Here is a 17563-nt window from a genome sequence, read left to right on the forward strand (position 1 = left end):
ATCTGCAAGGGGTAGTTCTGTGCTGTCACCCCAGTTGCACTGCACTTCTGAGCTATCAGAAAAATACTCTAAAAACCCAGCCAGTACTCTCCATATATCCCATACTGTCCCATTAGCAAAAAGTGTGTCAAGAGAGAAAACACAGTAGCAGTCACAGAGGCAAGGTAAAATGTGGCTTTCTACCAGTTGATAGCTGGTAGTTGAACCAAACCCAGAGAAAGTAAACTATAGTGCAAAGTCAATTTCTCAAAGTGCGGAGCAATCAGAACACCTGAGTGTTGGAAGCTTAAGTCACAAGTGATCATAGCTGTTTGGCACAGTCCTCCGATTTCTCTCTGTTTGGGCATGGAACACAATTTGGGGGAAAAAAAAAAAACTGTGGCCATGCTCATAGTCTCTGTGCTTGGCCAAAGAAGGCAAAGTAACAGCTCCAAGGGCTTTGCACAGTGCATCTGTAGCAGGAGTATCTCCCCTCTGACTTGTGTTTTAAACTTATTTTAGCTCCATCTTGTACATTTTGCAAGCAGGAATTTTGTAGCCTGTTAGAGATCTAATTCTGATGCATCTGTAGGACTTTGGTAAGCAGATCTTGGGTAGTGCTGCTCCTGTCTTCTGGTAAAGTATCACATTCCATTTGCTAAGTCATACATGAGTAGACATTACACTTGACAGACTGTTTCCACGTTCATTTTATAAAAAAAATGAAATACCAGGTTACAGGCTTTTCTCAGAAACACTCTCTGTGGGCCACTTCACCTCTCAATCGCAATAGCTGTTCCATTCCTGACAATAACTTTGCATGACAATCAAGTATTATTTTGGATTACAAAATAAATAAATAAATATGATCCCATTTCCTGAAAGCTGTGAATTCTGAAGATTCACATTCATTTTTGAAAACCAAAGAATCACTTCTCCTGTGCCTGCGTGTGGAAGAACAGCGCTGTGAAACTCATGTGCCAACTATTTATATTGGAGAGTGTGGAGCGGCATCTGCAGAGCCAGGGCGTGGGCAGGCTCCTCGCCCTGCATGCCAGCAAGCTCTGCAGCTCAGCTGAGACAGCACAGAGGGACTTTTGTTGTGCTAAATCCAAAGCTGTGGTAGGACATGTTCTCTGCCCTTTCAGAGTCACAGTTTGCTTCCCAGGCCAGTCTACAGCCACCCAGGCTGTTTGGTGGTTGTCATTAAGTTCTTTCTTATACATTTGCTTTCCTTTGTAGAGCACAGCTTCAGAGCTCTTAATGCTTATACATTTGAGAATTTCCTGACAATCCATTTGGAATCTTTTCCATGCAGGTTCCTGACTTTGCCACCCCACAAATGTTCACGACCCTTCCTTAAACGAGGTCACCAACATCGGCAGTTGGTGAGATGTCTGATTTTCTGGATAAGACAACTGATATGGAAAAGCCACACCAACTCCTGTTCACTTCAAGAGATCAAAACAGGGAGTGGAATGAAGTCAAAGTAATAACTTTTCTCCGTTTGTGCTTCAAGATCTGAGGTGTCTCATATCTCTCCGAGTCCCCAGACCTGTTCTTCTGAGCTCACTCTGTAGAGGTCATCCCCTTCACACTGCAAATGACCCAAGAACTTGAGGACTTCTCCTGGTCCCAGAACAAGGGGACCAAAGAGAGGTTTCCTGTCAAGTCCTAGCATCAGAATGGCCAGGCAGAATAAGGCACAGGTAGTGTTTTACTCACATCCAGCCTAGTGTGCTGTTTCCCACAGCAGCCAGCAGCAGGTAGCAATTAGGGAAAGAATACATAAGAGGACAAGTATGGAAAGACGCCTTGCTGGTATTTCCTCTGAGCTTTAGGCAGTTGGTGGCACAGGGACTCCCCAAAGCAGAGTACGTATCTGCATTCTTGTGCTTAATGGGTCTTGATGACCCATTTTATGAACTTTTCTGATTGCTTTCTGAAGCATTCATAGTTTTGGCTTACAGAAAATCCTGTGGTAATGAATTCTGTGATTCAGTTATCATAAAACCAGAGAATGGTTAGGGTTGGAAATGACCTTAAGATCATCTAGTTCCAGTGTTTCCTTTTCTTTAAATCTTATTAGTAATTTCATTAGATGCCCCTACTTCTCTTATCATGACAAACAGTGAATAGTTTTTCTCTATTTTCTACTTCCCACATCATATTTTTTTCTCTGCTTTCCTAGCAAGAAGCAGCTTAATGCTTTTGCTGCTTTTTTCTGTAACATGTCTGGGTACAATGCATCTTTTGTTTTTTGAAACAGGGTTAGCAGCAGTACTCTATATTCATGACAAGAATTTGGAGAGTAGTGTAACTATATTTTTCTAATAATTCATATTTATTTGGCTTTTCAGGTATCTGTTGACTGACATTTTCATATATCTCTTTACTGGATGCTAATAGCTCATTTAAAGCTCATCACTATGTATATGTATAAACATAGTTATGCACTCAGGAAAGCTTGTCTTTACTCTGCATTTATAAACAGTGAATTTCACCTGCCTTTTTTTATTATCTGTATTATGGAACAATTTTTAACTTTTTTCCAGTAAATTTGACTTTCCCACATAATTTTCTATCATCAGCAAACTCCAGCATCTTCTTGTTTTCTCCTTTTAGACTAATAATCTAGGAAGTTGAAAAGCATTGATCTCTGTTGGGCAGCACTGATAATCATTCTTCCTCTGTCATGAAATCTGATTCTTGCTTGTGTACTTTAAAGGATATTAAATGATGAGTCCTCTCGTCCTACAACAGCTTCATTTTCTTGGTGAGGGACATGAAAAAGCTACCTGAAAATATAAGTACACTGCTATAAATTGATTATTCTTATCCATACGCTTATTGACTCCTTTAAAGAACTACAGATTTACAAATGAAGACTTAACAGTTTTGTTGATACTTTGCTATTTTACTTATCCAGATGTCCTCTAATTCTCTTATTACAATTTAATTCCTTCATGAAGTCTTAAGTAACACCAGAGGTCCTTTACTGCCACAGAATCCAGCAAAGCTTTCTGTGCAGAAAACCCCAAAGTTACAGGGGATATAAAACAAGTCTAAAACATTAGTCTTTTTTCTTTTTTTCAAATTGCTTTCGGGCTCCTAATAAAGATTACATTTAATTACAGCAATTAAGAATCTGTCAGCACTACTGAACTTTAAAATGAATAGCTGTAATTTTGGTGCTTGAAGAGACGGATGAGAAAGACCACAACAGCATACTTAATACTCTATATTTAAGAAGAACTGAGTCTTTATAATCAATAATTATTATGGTAGATTACTAATAAAAATTAAGCTTGGCATTTTATGCAGAGTGAGACTTACTTATGTGGCCCTGGTATCCTGAAACAGCATCAACATCTCAGCACTCAACACCACAACCTTATTTCTGCATCAGTTCACCCAGCCCAGATGATTAGCTGGGCCAATCACTACAGTTTCTGGAACAAAAATGAGACATTTGCACTATACTACACTTAGGTTACTGTGCTACTAGGAAGCACATCTTACTTCAGTAGCTTTGAGCAATAAGCCATAAGCTGTGCATGACTGCAACATCAGATTTGTATGAACTTGAGAGGCAAATTCCATCATTATTCAAATATCTGTTTTTTTCCCTTTGTATTTTGTAAGAAAACAGATCAAAGCTAAACAATAGAGGGGTTTTATCCCTTCTATTCTAATCATCACCTTTCCATTCACCAAGGTTTGTTGGCCTGACTAAGGTTTATGGCTAAACCAGTATGCTCTATATATTTCCAACCTGGAACTAGTATAATTCATTAACATTAGGACCAGTATTTGGGAGGAATAAGCTTCTGACTTATATAAACATAGCAACCTGTTCCCTTGATGACAAGCATGTCACTAGTGCTTCACACTTAACCACTGCCAGCCAAATCACCTACCAATTCTGAGTCTTGATCCTGAAGCACTGGAGTAAAAAAACTTGACAGATAAGCATTAATTACTCATCACTTGTATTTGGGATTTTGTATACAGCATGTGTACACAGTATTTCATTCTCAGACGAAATTCGAGGAAGATGGGGAGATATGCCATTAAGCATTTTAAATGAAGCCTACAGAAGAGCCCATCTAAACACATAGAAGGAAATAAATCAGAAAGGCAAACAGGATCTTTAAAGCTGTGTATGTGCTTGGGTTCTCAATGGTGTGTATACAGTGTTGCAGCTAAATGCGACTGAATGCAAGAGAGACAACAGACTTCAAATCATTTCTGGGGATAACTGTGACAGTAATCAAAGACAGAGAGAGAGAGGTGAGAGTTAATCTGCTAAATCTCAGGGTGAAACCTAGTATGTATAGGATACAGTTTCTTAATTCAGAAATAATATAGTAATGGACAGCTTTCAAATGATTTTGCTAGCTAGAAGTGATGTATTTGATTTTTTAGGATAAATTGTAGTAATTATCCCCAAAAGGACAGAGTGAGTAACCATCCACAGGTTTTCTACGTGATACTATGGGAGCAAATGAATCAGGCATACGTTTCTGATGTACCAGTGGGGGAGGGAAGGAGACAGAGACCAGATGTTCCTTAAGAAGCAAGGTTTAACATTAAAAAAAAAAGCAGAACTTACTTCTAATAAGATCAACATACTCCCTCCTGGTTTTCATTCAAAAGAAAATTTCAGGAATGTCCTGCACAGATTTAGATGGCTTGGGAAAAGGTATGTACAAAAGGCTTTCATACACTTACTTTACTTAAGGAGAACAACCACAAAACAGGTAGCAAAGAATGGAACAGAATTCGCTTTATTTTTTTAACTAATCCTTAATCCTAGAATGCACTGCCTAAGCAGGAGTAAATAAAATAGAAAATTAGTAATTCTTGTCACAAGAACAGAATTGCAACCAGAAGGATCAGCTGTTGCCATTAGCTTTATTCTGGCTCCTGATAGAATTCTGATCATATTTTTGACCCATTTATCTATAAAATACCATTGTACTTCAGATGGCATTCCTATTTAGACCTGGCATTATGTGGCTGCTCATCAGCTGTCCTTAAGTCTGCTTTTTCTGGATGTCTGAGAAAAATCACTTTGTTTGAATTCATTAAAAAGATCCTTGTATCTTAGATATCTTCACGTCTAAAGGTTGCAATGAAAACTCAACCTGTAGCTAAGAGCCATGATGTTTCCTGAATTGGAAAATGATTTGATGCCAACTGAATACAATGGGAGCATGTGAGAGCAGTCGATTATGTCTTCGAACAGCCTGAACCTTTATTATCATACAGAGTTGCTTCAAGTGTTCATTAATGTAAGCTTTCCCCCCCCACACCAAGACAGGACTAAGGCTTTCTAAAGTATGAGGGTCTTGCTATAACTATGAGGAATACCTGCAAGTCACGAGTCATGGTCATGACATGGCAAGATACTGATCAAAACCAGACATTTTTTGTTTTAATGAACTGTATCAATGCTTTGATTTGAAATCTCAGTTCTGATATGACTGCTTAGTATTCAGAAATGGTGCATGGCATAACTCTATCCTACCAGAGGGACATTCTATTTTATTATGAACCAGTATGGCAATGTAAAAATGTCTATTGTGAATTGGAATCCAGTTCTATTGTTTCCGAGCAAGTGTAAGTAACCTTCTTACAGGAATACAGTACATTAACAACATGATAAGCATTTAATGAGTATTAAGGCAAGAATAGTTACAAAGCAAAAAAAAAAAAAGGAAAAAAAAAAAGTCAAGACTGTTTGCCTTAGATTCAAATGCCTGAGGAATAATAAATTTTCTGATCACCTTTTGTAAGCAATTATTTATTATTTGCATAATTTATGCCTCTGTGGAGGCTGGGATTAGCTAGTAAATACTACAGAGTCATCAGTTTATACTGTCAGTGTTTTCCACATCCAGTTTCAAAACACATGATGAAAGAACAAAATGTCAATGAGATGATGAAATTAAGATTGGAGACATCTGTGTCTACTGAAAATTAACTTTGTTCAGCTAGTGTTTTATACCTAGTGAGCATCCTTAAACTGCATGGGCATCTGTATATGCAGGCACACATGCATACCCCTTAGGGTCCAAATTAATTTTCATAGAATTTCCTGAACAGAAGAGAACATTCTGTTTATAATAAGCCACTACTGACCAAATAAGTATGAACTGAAGACCTGGAGGTCATTTCATGTTTATTTGATAAGGTGGTCTATATATAGAGCTATGTAATTGCAGTTGAAACTAAAGTTCTGCCATAAACCTAGAAAAGTCCTAATATGATATTATTTCGTCCCCAAGGCCATATTTGAAAATTTCTGAGTTGGTATCTTTGATACTTAACAAATGCTGACATGATAATGGTATTGTAGAATGCGCCATTTAGTCATCTAACTGTAAATATACTTTGGGGGGAAAAAATACAGATTTAGCTTTAGAATACACATTTTTGTAATGTTAATTCTGACACAGCTTTTTTGAAAAAAACCTTATAGCATCAATGACAGTTGGATAGTGACTCTGGGATACGTTTTTTCAGAGATGTGTAACTGCAGAGGCAGCAAAGGTTATTATTTGCTTGAATATTTGAAAATTCAGACCATATGCAGCTAAAATTTGATGTTTGCAAGTGTCAAAAAATTGTGGCATGCTTTTGAAATCTGATCAAATTACTCTGCAGGATGCAGTTAAGTGTATTTATGGAGGAAAACACACTTCTATTCAGCTTCATATGCTTAGTATGCATTTTTGTAACTATGCTGTGTGTGCCAGTACAGGACACTTGTGAATCAATTAACATTTATTTTTTTCCTGTTTCAGTAATGTCCTAGATTGGATTGTACATTTTATTTGTATGTATTCCTATATTTACTCTCCAATTTAAAGTGTGGTATGAAGAGTTTTGGAATCTGGCTAGAAAAGCAAAAATTGCTTTATCCTCAAAGGTAACAAGGATTTCTTGGGCTCTCTCAAATATAAATAATCTGACTTGGTTAGGTTAGGTACCAACCTAACAAACAAAAACATTTATGTAACTGCAACCTATATCAGAACAGAAAAAGCACAAACAGGTCAGATGTTGCAGTGACATCTGACAGCAGTGGCTTTTCCTCCTAAAACTTTAGATTTGATGCGACAAAAAATAAACACAGTGAATGTTATGGTACTCAAATATTATGAAATTAAACCTAAGGAACAGTGCTTAGGACTGCATGTTTCAATGCTTAAATGCATTGTAAGGGGCAGCTGAGATGCCCAAGGTCCAAATGTTCTCCTCAGCCTGGAGAAACCTAACGTCTAATTGTGGTACCTTTCTACAGCTTCTACAAAAGGAAATGAAAGATTTATTGAGCCAGATTTGAAATATTAATAAAGTAGGAATTTGATTCAGTTTTCTACTGAGAAAGAAACACCCCTAAAAGAGATGCTGTAGTGGCTTCCTGCCTGTTTCACTGTTATTTCACAATCAGATACAAAACATAAGGTATACTTGAAGTTTCGCATCCCAGAACCAAGGACTCCAAATTCTCTTGATGCCCATGTTTATTCTGTCTTGTCCCTTCAATGTGACATTTTCTGCTGGACAGTGAACAGCATCAGTGGTCAAGCCAGAGGCTGGCCCCATTTCATTCTAATCTTACATGGAGCAGGTTAGTAAAAACAGAATTATATCCCTACCTGGTGAAGTCTGAAATTCCACGTTTAGCATTTCTGAGGCTAGTATGCAGATGACAGCTTCCTTCTTGTCGAGTGTCTAATCTGAAAAGTGGATGTGGTATTGTGAAACCTGTATGGACAGACACACCTAAGCCACAGTTTTCTCTGAAGAACCTGCTTTAAATAGGCCCATTTACTCAGTGTCGCCTACTGGTTATCTCTTTTCAACTTCTCCCAAATATATAGTGACACTGAATTGCCCTTTGGAACTATTTGGACCTTCTGAATCACAAAAATAGATTTGTGCCACCATTTTTACTTCTAGAACTGTGTACTTCCATACTTCATCATACAAATTGGTGGGTTCATACGGAAATATGCCTGAGAATGTGGGAGTCTGCATGCCTCAGTTCTAGTCTCTCCTTCAAGGGCTGCATGTGCATTCTGCATTGTAATTAATTTTCACTGAAACAGCACAGAAGACAGACTGCAGTCTGTTTTTCTATGTCTTAGAAGTTTCTCTTTTTCACTAGGAAGAAAATTCTTGAATTATTTTACATTATTAAAAATAGGTTTCATTAAAAATTGAAGGAGGAGATAGGCTTTTACGAGCGTTCTAATTCAGACCCCTATTTTAGCCACTCATTATGGGTTTTGCAACCACATAAATGGTAAGGTCTTGACCAGACATGGTAATTTAGACTACTTAACAAATGCATAGAGCATCCTCCTAGCATCACCTGAGAAGAGCTGGTGCCTGCAGAATGAGTAAGGAAGCTTAACTGAGGCATTTGGTTCAGACTGTCAAAATTACATTCTTGCGTATAAGTTACTTACATACAAATGAATACTGACAGATGACTGAAATCAAGATTCTCACTTCAGAAAGCATATACAAACCTTGCTTCTCACAAAATTAAATAGGGGCATGTGTTAGTGCCTGGTGTACTTCTGCTGACTGTTTGAGGTAGTGCTGGAAATTTGGCAAGATGAATTGCAAGAAGCCCACATCCTGTACACCAGGCATTAAACTGGCCAAGACCTAAGGAAGCTTGCACAGCATCTGCTGGCATTGTGCCTGCATTAGCTGCTGCAATTTGCACTTGTTTTCATAAGCAACAAATCTGTCCCTAAAGAAGTGACAGTTCAGCACCACTTGCTGTGTTTTTATCTTTCTTTTCATCTCCTTTAAAATACTTATATATATGTATAATTGTCAGACTTGGAAATACTCTTTCCTTAATTTGTTCTGGTTTTCTTCTTTTTGACCACAACTGACACCTGTTCTCCCTTCCCTACACCACCAGTTCTTTTAGAAGGCAGCTCAAGCAGCTCTTCCCCTGCTCTGGTTTGGTACTTTGGGATTCAGCTACAAGACCAGGTTGTGCCTTTATTTACAGCAACAGATTAGCATAACATGTTATTAAGTGTTGCATCACAAATGCAGATATATTCTGTCAGACACTTCTGTAGCTACTGAAGTTGGATTTGTGTGTAATACCAATAGGAAGGCATCTCCATTTGTGCCACAGTTGCACAGTCAGTTTGAGCTAACATACACTGGCCCTGAATACAAATAAGCTTGCTTGCACCTTCCTCCTTTCTTGTCCTGTCATCCAGCCACTTCTGCTCTTGGTTTTTTGCATGTTGTGCTTCCACAGGTGTTTACAAACTAAAGTTTAATTAGTTCTGTCTAAACTAGAAGATACTTTTAAATGGATCACCTTTACTGCAGGTTCACCAACCTGCTAAATGAATGTTTGTGCTGACACTGGTAGCACAGGAACAGGCACAAGCTCTGGAACCCCCAACATAAGGACACAGATGTGTTGGAGTGAGTCCAGAGGAGGCCACGAAGATTATCAGAGGGCTGGAGCTCCTCTCCTATGAAGACAGGCTGAGAAGGTTGGGGCTGTTCAGCCTGGAGAAGGCTTGCAAGACTTTAGAGCAGCTTCCAGTGTCTACAGGGAACCTACAAGAAATCTGGAGAGGGACTTTTAACAAGAGCATGTAGGACAAGGGGTTAATTGCTTTAAACTGACAGATGGGAGATTTAGATTAGATATTAGGAAAAAAAAAAAAACAAAAAATACTATGAGAGTGACGAGGCACTGGCACAGGTTTCCCAGAGAACCTGTGGCTGCCCCCTCCCTGGCAGTGTTCAAGGTCAGGCTGGACAGGGCTTTGAGCAACCTGCTCTAGTGGAAGATGTCCCTGCCCATGGCAGCAGGGGTGCAACTAGATGAGCTTTAAGGTCCCTTCCAATCCAGACCATGCCATGATTATATGAAGAGCAGGTGAGGTCAGCTCCTTATTTTGGAGGGCCAGTTTTAAGTGACTGACTTAACAAGCTCTGTGATATCAGTGATACTAGTTTCTGAACCTGGTATCACAGGCCAGAAAATAAACCCAGGAGAGATCCTTGTTGCAGAGATCAAACAGAAACACTAGCCCACCCCTCAGTGAAATCCTGGTTGGTTGCAGACACTGAGCACATAAAGGCAGCAATGGTCAAGTTTCTATAAAGGTGTTCAAGATCAATATAAGTGTAAAAAACTATTATAAATATTGTAGAACATATTTACATTTGGTTTCGTTCTATGGCAAAAGGGACACTCATTGCTTACGTATGTAGTGTTTATGTCTTTACTATCCATTAAAAAGTTGAGCAATGTTACAAGTCTTTTCAGAGGGAAATGTGGCCTATAATCTTAAATCCCAGTATATTAGATGTTATGAACAACATGGGATTAAGCCTTTCAGACCTGACATCTTTGTAAAAAATCTTGCTATCGTAGGTATGGCACAACAAAGTAGAAACAGTATCTTAAAGCCCACAATAGTACTACTGGATTTTTGTGTTGAAGAGGCCTGCTGAAGTAGTATAGCTCTGACTGTATTCTTTACAATGTAATAACAATGTACTATTAATAACTGTATTACCTTAAAGCCTTTAAATTTTATCAGTAGTCAATGAGCGTCTCTGATCATAAAGAGTACTATTATCTTTTCTGAACACAGATACCTAAATCTCGTTTTTACAGTTAAGACAGTTCAATTGAAAGATTTGTTCTTCCTAAGTAAAAACATTGCTAAATGGATGCTTTTGAGTATGGGCAACGATTTTAATGAAAATTGTATTGCAGTAATAGGTGGTTATACTTCAGTTAGACTAGCTGTGAACAAAGCAGATGAAGACAGCTAAAATGTAACTAATTTGTAGTTATCAAAATATTTACCTTGAATACTTCAGAATGTTAGCTGAATCTGTAGCCTCTATCATTGCAATATAACAATAAACGGCCTCAGGGGCCAGGGGAGGTTTAGATTAGATATTAGGAAAAATTTCTTCACCAAAAGGGTTGTCAAGCACTAGAACAGGCTGCCCAGGGAAGTGGTTGAATCCCCATTTCTGGAAATATTTAAAAGACGTGTAGATGTGGCACTTTGGGACATGGTATAGTGGTGGACTTGGCAGTGCTGGGTTAAAGGTTGGACTCAGTGATCTTGAAGGTTTTTTCCAACCTGAACAATTCTATGATTCTATAATACAGGATTGGAAGAGAAAGAAAAAAAAACAAAAACAAAACAGAACTTTTCCAAACCACAGAGGAAATATGTGCAATCAGTATAGAAAGAGACGTGTGTATGTAGCTAGAATTCTGGTGGACAAGCTAGCTCAAAGTTTTGAAAGCTCAAAGCACCACCTGTGTAAACTAATGCCTGGTGCAAAGATGTGGGTAAATTTTGCCTAAAATAGAATCAACAGGGCTAAAGACCAACCATAGCTCCTCCACAGCAGAAACAGTGTAATGAAATGAAAACTAATTACAGTGTTTAGGGCAAGACAGATCTGGTAGGCAGAATAATTTATATACCAAACATCGAGTGGTACTTAGACCACAGTGACTGATTTATTCATTGCTCCTGAAACAGGCAGATTACGTACCCATTTCTATTGGCAGGTCTTGGGGGGAGAGAGGGAGGGAAAGCTAATTCCGATGAAAACTTCTTATTCTGTTTCAGAGAAAACGTTTTAGTGGGGGGGAGGGCATGGGGGGGTGTGGTGTGTGTGGAAAGAGTGTTGAGCATCATTATCTCCTGAGCAGGAACCGATTTAAGTAGTAGAAAGGTTGATTTGAGTGTATGTTTACATCAAGTAACCCTCAGAAATGAGCGCTCCAAAATGCTGACATTAAACTCTGATTTAATTGAGCAGCTGCTACAAGTGAATAGGAGTTGAGATAGCTCAGCACTTTGTTCCTCTGTTCTGCATGTACACAATAGATTTGGCTCTACAAGAGCATTTTTTATTAAACAATACTTTCATTTGCAGCTAAATGCAGTATATAATTGCATCATTCTCTGTTTAGAATATAAGCACATTATAGTTCTGTTTTTAAGATCTATGGCACAGGTATTAAATATAACAATATGGCTGTTCTTCCAGCCTCAATACTTGCAGAACACACATTGTAAAGCAGATTTTAGTAACAGATTCAATGTCTTAGGTATTTCTCTGTTAAAATGTTGGATCATGCTCTAACTGGTTTTGGTTCTCCAAACTTTAGAAGTCCCAAGAATTGCGAGGACAAAAAGTGCAAGGGCACAAATGACCCCCACAAACCAAATGTCTTTTTAAGAAAGAAAGAAACATTTGTGTATCTAGTAGGTTCTGCAGGATGGCTGAACTGACAGTTCAAAGGTTGAGTCAGGTGTCAACATGGGCAAATATTCGAAGGAGGGCAGGGGGACACGGGCTGGCCTAGCACAGCGAGGACAGTGTCATCCCAGATGACAGAAAACTGAGCGTGAGGGATGAAACCCAGAACAGCAAAACCACACAGTGTCACTCACAGCTGGTCTTGCTTTACAGTTACAGTGGCAAACCATCTTAGTATCAAAAACTGTGAGAAGACTTAAAAGCTACCTTTACTCTTGATTTCCATGGTTCTTAGTAAAGGAAAGCTGGAACATAAACGTTATAAAGTTAATAAAAAGCTTTGCTTGTTAAGCAGTGAGCTTCCACAAAACATACTAAAACCCCAAACTGGAAGTAAGTTCATGGAGATGTACAGATGGCAGACTGAAAGGCAGCGCTGTCCCAAGTGGTCACGCAGGCGGGGAGGAGATCCAGGTGCCCACCCGCCCTGCACTCGGGCCTCACCCCTAACAGCCGTGCCCACGACGGGCCCTCTTCTTGCAGCAGAGCAGTTCGGGAGGCTGCCCCCTCGCTCCGCCAGCCTGTGTGAAAAACAGTGACTCGCTGGAAAGCTGTGAGGCGCCTCCGCCGCAGAGCGGCCTCACCCGCACGGCCCCGCGAGGCGCCAGCGAATCTGTTCCGGGCCCGGACGAGGCCGGCGAGGAAAGCAAGGGTGGCCTCAGACCCCCATGCCCTCGGCTGTCGCGGCCCGCTCCCTACGCGGCTACCAGGTCGCAATCGTCCGCGCCCAGCGCCGGCGGCGGCAGCGCGGCCCCTTTAAATGGAGGCGGGGCCGAGCTCCAAAGTTTGCCCGAGTTGTGGAGCGGGGCTAGCGAAGCTGCATGTCCGGGCCGGCCATGGGGTTCCGCGGCCGTTAGTGGCTCTCGCCATGGACTACCTCACCGCCTTCACCGGCAAGGGCGGCCGCCTCCTGCGCGGCACTGCCAGCCGCCTCTGGGGTGTCGTACCCGGCGGCTTCCGCCAGGTCCGCTTCCAGGACGGCCGGAGCCGAGGGGCAGAGAGTCCCGCCGAGCCGGCGCCAGGTACCGGCGGGGAAGGGGTGGGGGCCGGCGGGGTCCACGGCCGGTCAGGAGCCTCCCCGGTAACGGGTTCGGCTTCTCAGCCCCTCCGAGCTTTCCTGGAGACGAGCGAGCTCTGGGAGAAGCGCGAATGGGAGCAGAAGCGGGAGAGGAGAGGACCACTTGCGGGGAGCGGCCCGCGTGGCCAGGAGACTTGCAGCGGTCTCTGGGCTTCCCTTTGGCGCCGGGACGGCTGTGAGCGGTGGCTGAGGGAGGGGGCGGCGGTCGAAGACGGCTAAGGTGGGCGTGCGGTACCTGGGCCACGGCCTGTCCCGCTGCGGGGCCGGGGCTCCTGCCTGTGCCCGGTGGCTGCCTGAGCGGAGCTTGCGCCCCGAAGGGGTGGTGGCACAGGACGGGTAGAGTACAAAAGCCAGCCTTGCCCTTGTTCTACGTCTTCCTGATTTCACGGCAGTGCTGTTCCACTTACTTTCATTACCTGCTGCCGTCCCACACACACTTCTGGTACTGTTGCTGAGCCGGGTGAGGGAAGGTGACTGGAACACAAGCTCCCTGGAGTGAGAACTCTGTTGTGTACGAGGTGGTGTCTGCCTCCTGTGTGCTACTGAAGATCAGGCTTAGGTTGGCAAACAATACCGTGAGAACTGGAGGGGTGGACAGCGAATGTACAGGGACTGTGTGCAGAAGAGGGCTGGCCCGTAAGCACTCTAGGGAGGTAATGCTACTGTTTGGAAATTAAAAACAAGCCATAAGGCAACTAGTAAAAGTAGCATGGTCTTAGGACTGCTTGGAAAGAGTGTAAAGTTAAATTTGTGAAAATACTTTATAAAACTATCAAGAATGGTGTACAATGAATAGTAAATCTTGCATTTTTCCCTGTTTCGAGAGCTCTCTGCTGAGTGGTTGATCGCATCTTTATCGTGGTCTGTAGATAAGGTTGAAGTCAGGTCTCTACTGAAAGGCATTATTAAAGACAATTAAATTTATTAATTCCTTCCACGTAGAAGAGTAAAATCGTTTTTTCCTCAAGAGAAACAAAATCTGTTACTTTAGCAGGCAAGGCAATAGGAATTCTCGTGCAGCCTGTCAAATGTAGATGATGTCTCCTTGTGTGCCTGAAATCATTTCTCACACAGAAGAATAATAGATAACTACCTATATTTACAGTGCCTCTTTCTTTATTCTGTGTCCCTCTTCACTAAGACAGGGAGAAAAAGGGACAGTAAGTTGATTTTCAGCAGTGAAATTAAGTACTTTGAATAAGGCCTGTATATATTGTTAAAGGCTTGTTGACAAATATTGCTTATGTTCTTTTGCAGAAGTGAAATGTCAGTAAAACTCTTCAGCATCTGCTGGCCTTTTAATTATTACAAGGCCATATGTTCAGCTGTTGGTATAAAGCGTCTGCTGTGATAAGTGTGATTTCTTGAAGCAAAAAGATCTCTATAACTCTTCTTCTCCTCTTGCCCTGGGACAAAGGATTAACTTAGACTGTGTTACAATCTTTCGGCTTTTCCCTAGCTTTGAGCAGGAAAAGTATTTCCTCAGATACTTTCATAATGTAATACTTAAGATTTGTGTTAATGAAATATGACTGCAGTTCTGGAAAGCAGCATAGGTTTCTGTGTATATATAATTTGATGTGCCGTTTTGACAGAACCATACCAAGGGGTTTTCCTCACCTAGTGAAAGCATACTGTGCAAGGCAATTAGATCTTGACTGCTCCATGCTGTCTTCTCCTTCACAGGGTCAGTTACGGGCAGAAAAAAATACTCGTGACTTGAGGATTCTTCTTTGGCAAGTGTTTTGGTGGCTTCTACAAGCTGCCTGAGCCCTGGTAATGAGTGCTGTAGAAGTTGTAACGATGATGAGAATACTTCAGTTGAAATCCAAACTGTTTTAATTAGAGATGAGTCCCCTGACATTAACTTAAACCTTAATGGCACATTCCAACTACTTGAAATGTTCAGTCTCTGTGTGGGGTGTTCAGGATCCAGGCCTAATTTTTACTCTAGCTTCCCCCCCCCCCCCCCAAGACTTTCAGAAAGATCTTGTCAGTATTCATTGTTCTTGTATGGTTCAGCATTGACTATGCATTACTTCTTAAAAGAGCAGTTTCTCACAAATACCTTAAAGCCCTATTTCCACATTTCTAAAACAAAACAGCTGGGTTTATTCATACTGTATTGTAGAAGTAAATCAATTATCTCTTTTTTTTTCATGTAATATTTGTAGATTTAAGTTCTATTGTTTTCTTGCTTGTCTTTCTAAACAGTTGAACAGCTCTACAAGGGTTCCAAGTCCAGGAGGCAAGTCTGTTCAAATGGTGTACCTTAAATCACTGTTCTGAGCCTGCGTACTACTTTGGGTATGTGCAGAACAGTTTATAGTATTTCTTAGCAGGGAGAAAGAGGAGATGCTGGGAGACTTAAGTAGTGCCACAGGAGGCTGTAAACCTGTTTAACCAGTTTCTGCTGTTTGTGTCAGCAGCCAAGTCAGTGAAATAACTTTAGGAAGGTGTTTTATCTATTAATGATTGTGGTGGCGGATAAAAATGCAAGGAGAACCAGAATTTCTGGAAAAAGTATCTGACTTTAGTAAAGGTGTTACCAATAATTTCAGTGTAAAATTCCTTAAAAAGAAAAAAAAAAAGTCAACCCAGAACAGCAAAACAGCCTTGTGGGGTTTGAAATACTTCTGAAGATAGTCTCTTGATAATTTTTAGAAAGAGCTAGTATGTATGTATGCCTAGATTTACCTGGAATGGAATGTAGCTTTCTTGTTTATTGGTAATATTGTAGATGTTAGCATATCAATGTTGCATGCATTTTTATTTGCTTGGAGATGCAAGTCAAGGCTTTAGAGAATGTGTGATTGAGGGTTATCTTTGCTGCAGAATTAAGTTGAATGTTCACTCTGAGTCTCATGTATACAAACCTCTTAAATGAGCCAACAGCATGTCTCAGTTTATTGTGCTGTTTGTGTTGTCTGCTGTGAAAGAGGGACTGTGGCTAGCAGTAAGGGATGTATGTTTTCTTCTTTTCAGTGACACTGCTGGCTCCATACTATGAATATGCTCTTTGGTTTGGTGTACCATTGTTAGAGGAGGCTTCTGAGAAACTGCAGAGGTTCCATGTTTAGGGGCATATGACCTGTGAGACAAAGGGGCACAAAATCACAAAATGGAATATAGAAACCTTTAGAATTAGTTTTAAGTAATGTTAAGCTTGATGGCTTTATAACAGTAGCAATGGACAATTACTGAGGTGCATGATACATAGGGTATAGCTAGGGAACATACTGAGAATTCTCACAATAAATCGTTATAGTTAACATAGTTTTAAGAAAAACAGGCTAGAAGAACAGGACACAGGGATAAGGAGTATCTGGGAACCACAGGTGTCCAGGACGGGCTACAGTTAAACTAACTGGCAAGTAGGAGGATTATTATGTCTCTGGTGCTAATGAACCATCTAAGCTGGTATAAGCATCTACCGCGCATGCTTCAAAGGCTGCCAGAAGTGATGAAGATTGATGGAAGAAGTAAGCGACCCTCAGAGACCACCACCACAATTCTGTACGCATGTGGGGAACTTTCTGGAAAATTATGTAATCCATACGTAGCCTCATGAATATGTATGTATGCCCAGGGACTATAAAAGGACGGCTTGTGTGGCAACTGGGGGACACGTGTTAGGAGGCGCTATCCCCCATGTCTCCAGGCACCGCAATAAAGAATACCTGCTTGTCAGCTTGAAAACTGTTGGCAAGTTTGTTCCTGGAGTTTTCTCCGAATCATTTTGGCAGCCCAGATGGGACCAGCTCTGTTCGGCTGCAGGACCCGCTGAGGACAGGGCTCCCTAGTCCCCTCAGGAATTTTTCCCAGAGGGACCCCTCGACTCATTCGGATCACTGCGGGAGCAGACAAGGACCGTCTTCATAAAAGCTTTTCTTTTGTATAGTCTGTAAGGTGCAGGGGCATCTTGCATAAAGACTAAATTGGTAATTGTGCTGGTTTGGTAAGCGTATGCAAGGTTTGGAAGCCTTCCGTAAATCGAGATAGGAAATCTTGTAGGTAAAGGCATATACCCTGTGAGGGGGCTGTAACCTTGCAAAGAGAAGACCATGATGGTTAGAGGCAATCTAATCATGACTGCTGCCCCTTCTTTTCTCTTCTCTTACTCCTGAGAAGAGA

General features: G+C 41.0%; 1 protein-coding gene across 9 annotated transcripts in view; it reads left to right on the forward strand.

Annotated features, from left to right (window-relative positions):
- Window positions 1-17563, forward strand: part of OXR1 (oxidation resistance 1) — a 262445-nt gene that overhangs the window by 174950 nt on the left and 69932 nt on the right. For 2 of the 9 annotated variants that reach the window (XM_061373375.1, XM_061373383.1), the window contains exon 1: window positions 13161-13373. The exons of 6 other annotated variants lie outside the window; for them this stretch is intronic. In XM_061373375.1, the coding sequence (XP_061229359.1) occupies window positions 13220-13373 (154 nt within the window). In that variant the 5' untranslated portion in view covers window positions 13161-13219. Of the gene's footprint in view, window positions 1-13159; window positions 13374-17563 lie in introns of those variants that run through there. One more of the 9 variants, XM_061373381.1, reaches the window with a different exon arrangement.

The sequence above is a fragment of the Neopsephotus bourkii genome, unplaced genomic scaffold, assembly GCF_033783945.1.
Source record: "Neopsephotus bourkii isolate Nb327-2 ecotype Australia unplaced genomic scaffold, CSIRO-AGI_Nbou_v1 NB_1630, whole genome shotgun sequence".
Classification (NCBI taxonomy): domain Eukaryota; kingdom Metazoa; phylum Chordata; class Aves; order Psittaciformes; family Psittacidae; genus Neopsephotus; species Neopsephotus bourkii.